The 11,975-nt window shown below is 38.9% G+C and overlaps 1 protein-coding gene across 1 annotated transcript; it reads left to right on the top strand.

The window, feature by feature from the left end:
* LOC109227609 (homeobox-leucine zipper protein ROC8-like) lies at nucleotides 921–2,386 on the top strand. The gene is made up of 4 exons (XM_019392808.1): nucleotides 921–973; nucleotides 1,555–1,672; nucleotides 1,978–2,154; nucleotides 2,228–2,386. The coding sequence occupies exons 1-4, from the start codon at nucleotides 921–923 to the stop codon at nucleotides 2,384–2,386; spliced, it is 507 nt and encodes a 168-aa protein (XP_019248353.1).

Raw genomic sequence — 11,975 nt, 5'->3', positions numbered from 1 at the left:
ATATAAAATTACTAACAGAGATATCAAGTGGATATTGGAAACGCAACGCACATAGTAAATAAATTGTTTTGTATGGCTATATTTGTCATAAATATACTTCGAGCAGTTATAGGCCTGACTTAATGAAAGTGTGAGAAATTCATAAGCTCTCAAGTCCCAATCTCAATCGAGACAACAAAAAAATGCTTGATAGCTTAGCAAATGTGTGCAGAAATAGTCGATCAGGATACATGCAGGTGGCCCAAATTTCACTGTCATAACACTTGATGACGTAAACCCGATATACTTGATATCATCTTTGAACGAAAAGAAAAAAGAAACTATTAAAGTCACTAAATTATCGTAAATTGCGACCTGAAAATTTTATTTCTTGTATTGATTGACTATATTCACTTATTTTTCATATTATTAGTATATTTTAACCTATGAAGTTTTAGTCAAAAAGGTTGCGGATATGATCCCCAAAATTTGATAAAAGAAAACAAAGTGACATGCTTGCTTAACATCAGATTCCAAATTATAATTTTTCTATAAATACTCAACATTCACAAATGCTCTACAGATTGCTCCCAAGTATAATGACTTTACCTAAATTATAATATTATTCCTACTTTAAACAGAAAAAAACTTAAAAAAAATTAATATTTAGAACGTAATATTAGGTGAAATAGAATGATAACCATTTTATTGATATATAAGAGTAGAAAAAGATTTGACAACTAGAAAAGTCTTCCTCATATTTATCTATTTAATTATTTATTTACTTATTTGCTTATCTACTAATTTGTTTATTCATTTATTGTCTTTCGTTCTTTTTCTTTTTCCTTTTTGGCTTTGCTCTCTCTCTCTCTTAAAAATCACTTATAAAAACTCTAAAACGCTGGATGAATTCTTCACTTCTCTTTTTTTTTTTCACACTCATGGATTCTCCCATGGGGTCTAGTTCTGATGAACAAATTCAAAAGCTAGAAGAGTGAGTTTTATTGAATAATTTTAAGTCTCTCTCTTTTTTTTGTTGGTCCTTTTAATTTTCGGTGGTTTTATATTTACGATGTTGTTCATTGAATAATGTTGTCTATTTTGGTCTATTTATCGTGGCTATCATAGCTTTCTCTCTGCATCAATCTAAGTGTTTTAAGAAACTAAAAGTTTTAACTCATGTTCTTATAATATTTTCTTTTTATGATTTTGTTTTAGATTTGTTTTCTAATTTGTCATAGATGTCACAATTCCCTTTTTCTTAAATGTATCTGATCTACTTGATTTTTAGTTTTTTACATCTTCATCTTATTTTCTCCGTCCATCAATAGATTCACATATTTCACTTCATTAATTTTAAGAAAAGTAAAACAGAAAGGCTGATTCAATTAAGTAAATGAAGAAGAAGAAGAATCTCTTACCTAATAGGAATTTTATTCCAGTCTCAAGAAGTTCGTTAATTACAAACATCTGAAATTTCCCCTTTGTTGATCTTAATATTTTCCTTTTCATTGCATGTTTTGGTTTCTATCAATTAGTTTTTGCTCATTCTAACAGATTTTTTTTTCTGACTAGGGTTTTTAGTGAGATGCCAAATCCAGAAAACGACGTGATAGAGAAATTGAGTGAGGAGCTAAGGCTTGATACCAATCAAATCAAAATTTGGTTTGAAAACAAAAGATGCTACATCCAGGTTCTTATAAACTTTTGATAGTTTATTTAATTACTTATAAATGGCAGTAGTCGAGCTACGTTGAATTCTCTAATAAAGAGAATACATTTTGTATTCCCTTAAAAACGTTCCTATATCTGTCACTGATCGTCATATGATATGAATTCTACTGTTCTCCACTCGTTGTTATCACAACAATCATCATTTCATCATAGTTTTGCTTCATTTTTTTAGGGATATGTTTCTTTTCGTTCTTTTTTGTTTAGAAATGTAGCTTCTCTTGACTTGAATAGATGAACTATGATCCAAATTTACACTAATTTCAGGCCCAAAGGGATAAGGAAGAACGTGAAAATCTTCGTTTGGAAAACTCAAGATTACTTTCAGAGAACTTGCAAATGAATCTCGAGTTGAGGAATCGCCTTTGTGCTACGTGTAATCCTGAGAAACAAAGAAAAATACTACAAGACTTGCAAAATGAAAATGCTATATTACAAGCTGAGGTCAACTTTCATTTCCTATTAATTTCTGCTTTTTCACATCTGTTGTTGCTCATGTAGTTTTTTTTTCCTGCAGCTTACAATAATATCCAACATGCATGATCATTTGAAGGAAAACCCTGAAAGGTACTTGTTATTAAAACATCATCTGCATCACTACGATAATCCAAGTGGACTAGACTTGAATCTTAAAGTGGAGTGTGATCACAATTTTCCAAGATTGAATTGGAACTGACTGAAGGCTATCTGATGGCTGAAAAGGTTGTACTATTGGACGTGATAATAGACTATTTTGTTGAAACTAAGTTCGTCATTAATTTTGTTTAGTAGTGAAACTATTGGTAAGAATCAATATTCTTATTTCTGTTGGTTTATTAAAGCCTTAAGTTTCATACACAAGATATTTTTACTGTATAATTTTATTTTCCATACGTTTATAAAACTATAGGCTAATTTAATGAAATCATTATAAATGATTTCAATGAAGGCAAGGTACGAGAAACATAAAAAGTAGCAAATAAATCTGAAAATGAGCATTGCAGTACCACTTTTTTCGTTTACCAAAAAAGATTTCAATAGGAGGGGCACATTAACCTTATTGCAATTTCACGACCAAAAACTAACCCGGTCGTGATGGCGCCTAACGCAGTACTAGGCAAGCCGACACATTACCAAAAACCAATCAATATTTTTCATTCTTAAGATAAAATCAAAGCTACTTAACAATAAACCTTCATAAAGTGTTTAAATCAAAACAACAGTGCAGAAAGAAAGCCCGACATCGGGGTGTCACTAGTCATGAGCATCTACTATAACCGTCTGACAACATCAAGACTAACATAGCCTAGAAATTACTAAATACAACTAAGGGAGGATAAGGAGGGAGAAAAGCAGGGCTGCGATCGCCATCTACCTTGCAAACTCTGATGGACCTACCACTGAGTAATCAATACCCGCTACCGAGTTTTGAAATACCTGGATCTGCACACAAGGTGCGGGGAATAATGTGAGTACGCCAACTCAGTAAGTAATAAAGGTAAATAAAGACTGACGAGCAATAAAACATATGCAGTTCATATCATGAAATCTCAGTAGAATACAACATGTTTTTAAATCAATTTTGAATCAACTCAGCTCATTTAAATTCGGTTTCAGTAAAACCATTTAAAACATCTTTCAACAAATTTCAAACGAAGTGATAAGACAGTGAGTAGGTGAAAACATAATCAGCTCCTCGGGCAAAACTCACTCGTATATAGCCCCTCGGGCAACATAAATCACAAACAGCCTCTCGGGCAAACATGAATCATAAACAACCCCTCGGGCAATCATCACTGTCACTCATATACAGCCCCTCGGGCATACCTCACAATTACTCGTAAACATCCCCTCGGGCACAACATGAATCAAGAACAGCCCCTCGGGCAAAACATCATATCAGCCACTCAGGGTACCCGCGCTTACTGGGGGGTGTTCAGACTCCGGAGGGGCTCCTACAGCCCAAGTGCTATACCAAGTCATCTCGTGGCATAAATCAGTCAGGCCCTCGGCCTCATAACAATAAGACACCTCGTGGCATAAATCAATCAGGCCCTTGGCCTCACAATATCATAAATCAGTAATAACCTGCTACGGCGTGCAGCCCGATCCCATAATATCCTTACAAAACAGGCCCTCGGCCTCCCTCAGTCAGAAAGCTCTCAAGCCACTCGAGCTATCAATAAAATAGGGTGCTCAGCCCAAAATATCATTTTATGCATCAAATTAGAGTAAATAAGACTGAGTTATGAAATCAGTAAAACATAGCATGACAGAGTGCAGATATTAAATCAAAACAGTAAGGAATAGAAGTAAAAAGCCCCTAAGGGTCCAAACAGCTTTGTCACAAGGCCCAAATATGGCATTCAACCCAATTTATAAAAATTCTTTCTAAATCACATAAGTATAACATAGTTTCAGTGAAATACACAACTAAACAGTTGCTATAGGACAGACCAAGTCACAATCCCCAACGGTCACACCCACACGCTCGTCACCTCAAAGTAGTAAAATAATGCGAAATCCGGGGTTTCATACCATCATGACTAGTTTTACAATCATTACTTACCTCAAACCGGTCAAAACTCTACACCACGATCCTCTTGCCCCTCGACTCGGCCTCCAATCGCTCCGAATCTATTCACAACCATAACAATACCATCAATATACGCTAATTGAATGAATTCCACAAGAAAAACTATCAAATAAGGCACAAATCCCAAAATCCACTCAAATCCGGCCCTTGGGCCCACGCATCGAAACCCGACAAAAATTACAAAACTTGAAAGCCCATTCACTCATGAGTCCAAACATAAATGATCTCACTTGGTCACTCAAATTCTCAAAAATCCACTCTCCAATTTCAAGCCCTAAATTCCCAAATTTCTAGTTCAACTTCTCCATTAGATGATGAATAAAATCATAGATTCATGAAATTTAAAACATTATTGGCTAGAATCACTTACCCCAACATTACTCCTTCAAATCCCTCGAAAAATTGCCTCTCTCCCGAGTTCCCGGTCAAATTCCCGCTTCTGCGGCACTGCACCTGCGGAATTTCCCTCGCAGGTGCGGAACTCACTTACTGCACCATATCCGCATCGGCGTCCCCTAAATTGCACCTGCGACCTCGCAGATGCATCCTGTTCTTTGCATCTGCGGTCCAGCCCCGGCCTTCCATTTCCACATCTGCGGTCCTCCTAGCGCACCTACGGCCTCGCATCTGCGGTTCCCACACTGCCGGTGCGGAAACATCAGAAGCAACAGCTTCTGCTGCATTATTCCTCATCCAAACTCTCCGTTGACCATCCGAAATCATCCCGAGGCCCTCGGGACCTCAACCAATAATACCAACAAGTCACATAACACTATTCAAACTTTTCCAAACCTTCGGAACACTCAAAGCAACATCAAAACACCAAATCACACTCGGATTCAAGCCTTAGAACTTCCAAACTTCCGAATTCTGCAAACGATGCCTAAACCTACCAAATCACCTCCGAATGACCTGAAATTTTGCACATACGTCAAAAATGACACTACGGACCTAATCTAATTTCCAAAATTTCTATCCGACCCCGATATCAAATTTTCCACTGCTGAGCGAGAAACGCCAAATTTTCAATTTTGCCAATTCAAGCCTAAACCTACCAAGGACCTCCAAATCACATTCCGGGCGCTCTCCCAAGTCCAAAATCACCTAACGGAGCTAACCAAATCATAAAAATCCAAATCCGAGATCGAATACTAAAAAGTCAAAACTTGGTTGAAATTTCAAATTTAAAGCTTCAAGCTGAGAATCATTCTTCCGTATCTGTTCCTATTAATCTGAAAACCAAAACCGATGATTTACATAAGTCATAATACATCATACAGGGCTATTCATGCCCAAGAACTGGCGAGCAAATTGTAAATGCTCAAAACGAACGTTCGGGTCATTACATCCTCCCCCACTTAAACATACGTTCGTCTCGAACATGCCTAGAGTTGTTCCGAAAACCATCAAATTGATCTATAACCTTACAATGTACATACCCGGGGGTGATCCTACATCACCCCATCCCACATAGGTTTGATAACGCAACATGACTGAAATTTCACAATCCAAGCAAGCCCATGAACCTTAAAACCAAATTTCCACTTCCGAAGTTATCTGTACGATCAGAATCTCACATCTATATGCTGTATAAGTCCACACAAGTTGTATCAAACCATATCCGTAACCCAAGATTTAATCACATGATATACCACAAAACTCAACCACTCGTAGCGATAACTTCTGATCACAACAGCTGCTTAAAGAACCCAATACCGGTAATAAACCTCTTACCAATCAAAGCCTCATAGCAAACTTTTATATACTGCCAACGATAAAAGAAACACGCAGAATGTGATAACCATTCCTCAGATCAACCAGTCATGGAGCTCTCTCTCCTTCGGCAAGGACCATAGTAAATTTCTAAGCCGAATCTCGATAGTATCCTTCCAACATGCTGAAATCGAATCCGATAATATTCATTCTAGATCCTGACGACCTCATCTCATCCAACACGACTACTCTAGTCACATGACACATCGATACAATCTAAAACCACCACCAGTGCGACCTGCGCACCAAAAAGCAACAGTTCAAATGTACTCAAATCATGGAAGAATGACTCAAATGAGAGAGCTGTACCGCAAGCTCACCAGTATCACCACAACACAATGCTGAGAACCCATCGCACATCGTAGAACCAGAACACACGAATCTAACCTGAAGGATCATACCTCAACATAATCTTCGCTGCAATATGCGACCCCACTTAAACATACGTTCGTCCTTGAACATGCCTAGAGTTGTTCTGAAAACCATCAAATTGCTCTATAACCTTACCATGTACATACCCGGGGGTGATCCTACGTCACCCCATCCCACATAGGTTTGATAACGCAACATGACTGAATTTTTGCAATCCAAGCAAGCCCATGAACCTTAAAACCAAATTTCCACTTCCGAACTTATATGTAAGATCAGAATCTCACATCTATACGCAGTATAAGTCTACACAAGTTGTACTAAACCATATCCGTAACCCAAGATTTAATCAAATGATATACCACAAAACTCAACCAATCGTAGCGATAACTTCTGATCACAGCAGCTGCTCAAAGAACCCAATACCGGTAATAAACCTCTTGTCAATCAAAGCCTCATAGCAAAACTTTTGTATGCTGCCAACAATGAAAGAAACACGCAGAAAGTCATAACCGTTCCTCAGATCAACCAGTCATGGAGCTCCCTCTCCTTCGGCAAGGACCATAGTAAATTTCTAAGCCGAATCTCGATATTATCCTTCCAACATGCTGAAATCGAATCCGATAATATTCATTCTAGATCCCAACGACCTCATCTCATCCAACACGACTACTCTAATCACATGACACATCGATACGATCTAAAACCACCACCAGTGCGACCCATACACCAATAAGCAACATTTCAAATGTACTCAAATCATGGAAGAATGACTCAAATGAGAGAGTTGTACCGCAACCTCACCAGTACCACCACAACACAATCCTGAGAACCCATCGCACATCGTAGAACTAGAATACACGAATCTTACATGAAGGATCATACCTCAACATAATCTTCGCTGCAATGTGCGACCCTATCCAAACACTAGTCCACGTGAGACACCTCAAGTCACCATGCTCAAAAACATCAACCACGCACAATTTGATGTCTAGTACCAAAAGTAAATCACTATAACCACGGAGAAGTAAATGACGCAATGCCATGCCAGCCCGAAAGAACATATCCAATGCGCAATCAATCATGCAACACCTAAATATCCGTCTCACTCAAATTCTGCTATAAAGCCAAAATAGGACCATATCACTTGTGCATAAAATCAACGAACCACAGCTCATCGCAATACAAAAAGGTAACTCATAGATCACTCCAGAATGCGAGTAAGCTCAATGATAATCGAACGACACATCCCTCAGCAATAGCAATTTGGAGTAGACAACGCCGACTCGATGCAGAACACACATCCATATTGGCATACCAATGAACCCTTTATCAAGGAGTTATTGAAGCCGCTCCTTCAACTTCTTTAACTACGCCGGTGTTGTACGATACGGTGGAACAGAAATTTACTAAATTCCCGGCACCAAATTAATACCGAAATCAATAACCCTGTCCAGCGGCACACCCGACAGGTCTGCAGGAAACTCAACTGGAAAATCCCACACCACCGAAACTGAATCAATGGTAGGAGTCTGTGCACTGACATCCCTCACGAAGGCCAAATAAGAAAGACAACCCTTCCGAACCTTCCGCTGTATCTTCAAAGATGAAATCGCTCTACTGGGAGCATAATCTGTCGAACCTCGCCACTCAATCCGTGGCATCCCCGGCATAGCCAACGTCACCGTCTTTGCGTAACAGTCCATAATAACACGACACAGAGACAACCAATCCATACCCAATATAACCTTAAGATCTACCATACCAAGCAGCAAAGATCCACTCGGGTCTCCAAACCCCCCAATAGACACCACACAAGACCGATATACGCGGCCCACTACCATGACATAACCTGTTTAGGAGAACTCCTAGTCTCCAAATCCATATAGCACCTGAATCACTATATTCGATCCCAACTCCACTGCCCGTACATCTAACGCACCTCTGATACTCGATTATTCCACGAGGGATACTCCTAAAATTCTTCTGTGCCACCGAGCAACCTCGAATATCAACAGTCGATCCAATAAGAGAGTAGTGCAATACTAATGAAGTATCCTTAACTCAAACACATTGCCCTTTCTAAAATGTGTACCCTCATCAAGCCACATCAATTAGTGATATCATTTACCTAGTCATCTGAAACTATCCATGTTGCCTAAGAATTTATGACTTTCCTTCCAAAACTGAACCGTGACCTCACATATGCAAATCTCAACCCTACACAACACCCCGCACATACCAAGCGATCCCATGATAAATATGAGAACTTAATAATCCACTCCGAGTCATAAGCAACTACGTACTCAACTAGCCAAGAACATTCCATTTAATCCCATCCACGAGAAAATCACTATACATCACATGCTCCTCACGCCAGTAGAAGATATACCTCTCTAACCGTGGTAGAAACCACCAAGAACTCTCCGACTTTCGTTTGCACAAAACCAAACCGTTAGGACTTAATCCTTCTAACTCAACCAAGCTACGCAGGCCACCAATAACCCAAGAGCATTGCCACGGAATATCTGTAGAAATTCCTTACCTCATAAACACCCAAAGAACTAATCATACCCATTGTCATGCCGATCCAAGCTACTACCAAGCTGTCCTACCTATCCTAGCTCCTTTTGAATTACTTTCAAATTGATTCTTCTTCTTGCCACAATACAAAAAATTTCAACTAAAACTCACCATGCGAGACACTAGCACAAAACCACACCGCCCTAAAGCTTATAATCCGCTGAATGCTATCTTAAATATCCCCAAAAGTACCATATTCAAAATACTTACTCTGAAGATAAAACCATTACCTTCCTGATGCTGATATGTAGAATCCATAATGGTATAGGAATGCCATAGGTCCTGACACCATCTAATGTAAACCTCTGTTTCTAACCAATTACACCTCCTTAAGATCCCTACTTGTTACATATAAATCTTGAACCCACTGGAACCATTCTCTAGAGTCATCCACTCTACTCAGATCTCAATTAACTGATCAAATGAACCGAACGACATGTGCTCCATTAGCACTCCAACACTCCAGGAAGTAACCACACCTTAATGCAACCAAATAAATTCATGCTCTATGCACATTAGATACTTTACCAATAACAACTCAAGTCATTTCCGTGATTCTCATACACCCATAAAGCATAACACAACCCTTATCCAATATTTCCTTTACTCGAGTCATCCTCGATCTCAACCCCTGTAAGCCACAACTGATTCACCAGTATACCTCAAACTGAAACCAATACGACACATAACCTGCAATCAACCGGTTAATAGCAGACTCTCCCACTTGGCTCAAAGCCATAGCTCAAAACACACAAAAACTCACAATGCCCATACTTTATTACTGCCATAATACCATAGTGAGATTGAACTAAATCCTTTATAAGCTCGTGCAACACAAACCATCTAGTACTTCAAATCATCTGCAAATCTCGCATTCACCCTCATGACATTTAAGACAACTTTCGCAAGCAATCAAAACTCAATCTGCGGCACATATAATTCACTGGTAAAAGAGGACTCGCTACAAAACAGCATAGGGATCACACACTCTCAGGACACCCTACAGGAGACGAACCACATGCTTCGTCTCAAACTAACATCTCTTTATACCTTTCCACTGTCATAAACATCACGCAATAACTTAATCTTCCTGAGTACGAACTCGTATCATGGCATGAAATCTACTTCATTTCCTAACCTAAAAACATGAAAAATCCTTCAGCATACCCATAACTCGGGGCTATACATCAAACAAAGATGGAAATCAAGCACCAAATAGTTCTTTCTACCCTCAAGCAGACCCTTTTCGTCACATCTAAATCATATGAACATATCTCGCAGTCACATCATACTCATCACATAGCAGTCCAGCCATCACTTCCACTAATAGGGAGACTACCGAACATATCAATCAAAAAGCACACGCTCACACAATCAACACCTCAGTTCTCAAGCTACAGGAAAAGCCAGGCCCTAAGTCCTCTAGACTGGCCCAACATCAGCACACATAAACCATATCGCGCCTCTTGTTTAGGGAATCAAAAGACGTTGATGCACAGCTGATAGTGAGCGCTCATGAACGCATACGAATGTGTGGAATGAATTTCAAAGGGTTACATTTCAAGCTGAATCAATGACGCACGATTGTGAGCACGTGATTTTTGCCCTAAGCAGTAATTCCCAAAATTTCAAATAAAGCAATTTTTTCCAGTAATTTGTTGTGAATTTTGTGGCATTCTTTGGTAATTGTTGCATTTTCATTTGTGCATTTTAATTCATATGAAAATACCAAAAATATGCATTGGCATTTAGGGATTTAATTTCACAATTTTAGTATTAATTAGTTTTAGAATAAACTATAAAGAAAATTGCAAGAAAATAGTTCATCGCATTACTAATTATTGCATTTGTTTTAAATAGAGGTATAAGTAATTCTAGGAGTTAAATAGTGTAATTAGGTATTTACTTTGTTTTAGCATTTTATAAAATCAGAAAAATAAATAAATACAAAAAAAATATATATATACAAAAATGGATAAAAAGAAAAAAAGGAAAAATTAAAAATGGTCTTCATTGGAGACCAAATTTGGGCCAAAATCAGTTAGCCCCAATAAAATTCCCACGCCCAGGCCCAAATGCTCGGCCGGTCCAGGTGCCTCTTCATCAAACGACGTCGTTTTGACGTCGTTAATCACGACCATCCATTTCCCCAGATCCAGCGGCCACAATTGGCTCTCAAAATGTAATAAAAATGTAATAATTTTTATACAAAATGTAACGACAACTCCCATCTTCCTCGTACAAACCTTAACCCCGCCTTCCTCCACCGTCCTCCGCCCTAGCCCCACCGCCCTCCGCCGTCCGCCGCCGGCCGGAAATCGTCGCCGCCGGCGGCGATGCTCCGATGACCACCAAAAATACACCATTGAATCCCCTCGTCTTCCCCTGTCCAACCATGCCCTCAGCTCCCCTCGAATCATAGCCAGTCGTCTCAAATATTCCATCAAAGTTTCCGGCCAAGTTGCAAACTCACCCAAACTGGCCCAAATTCGTACCAAATGTCCCTCATCCCTTCCCCATCATTAATCCCTAACCAAAACCTTTCGAATCTTGCCAGAGCTTCTCGAATTTCAGATCTTAGAACCGGCAGAACCCTAGCTCAGAAATTTTAGGGATTTTGGACCGTAATTTCCCTAATCATGTGTGTTCTTTTGAAAACACACGATTAGGGATGTTACGCGTCAAGAATCTCGGAGGATTCAAACAAATGGCCATTCAGAGTTCACCCCATAGTCAGTCGAGTGCTCAAGCTAAGTAAGTTTTCCTTGTTCTTCTTCGTTAGTCTTTTTATCTTGAACTGATATTTCCCCTTGATCAATCAATTTAGGGCATGAGTTTATTTCTCCTCATTTTTTCGGTTGAACCAGTGTTCAACTAGGTTAGCCAGTGTTTCTTATTTGTTAATCTTCATTGTCTTTTAATCAATAGTAAGAATTGGGTCGTTTGTCAATTTAGTTATGACTGA

This window comes from Nicotiana attenuata, chromosome 6 (assembly GCF_001879085.1).
Source record: "Nicotiana attenuata strain UT chromosome 6, NIATTr2, whole genome shotgun sequence".
Taxonomy (NCBI): Eukaryota; Viridiplantae; Streptophyta; class Magnoliopsida; order Solanales; family Solanaceae; genus Nicotiana; species Nicotiana attenuata.
This window is presented reverse-complemented; position numbering and strand designations above follow the sequence as displayed.

Bases quoted from the DNA above. Each gene is read 5' to 3' on its own strand.
- LOC109227609 (XM_019392808.1), top strand. From the start codon at position 921: ATGGATTCTCCCATGGGGTCTAGTTCTGATGAACAAATTCAAAAGCTA. The intron at 1,673-1,977 runs GTTCTTATAAAC...CACTAATTTCAG, and splicing joins ACAAAAGATGCTACATCCAG to GCCCAAAGGGATAAGGAAGA. The intron at 2,155-2,227 runs GTCAACTTTCAT...TTTTTCCTGCAG, and splicing joins ATGCTATATTACAAGCTGAG to CTTACAATAATATCCAACAT.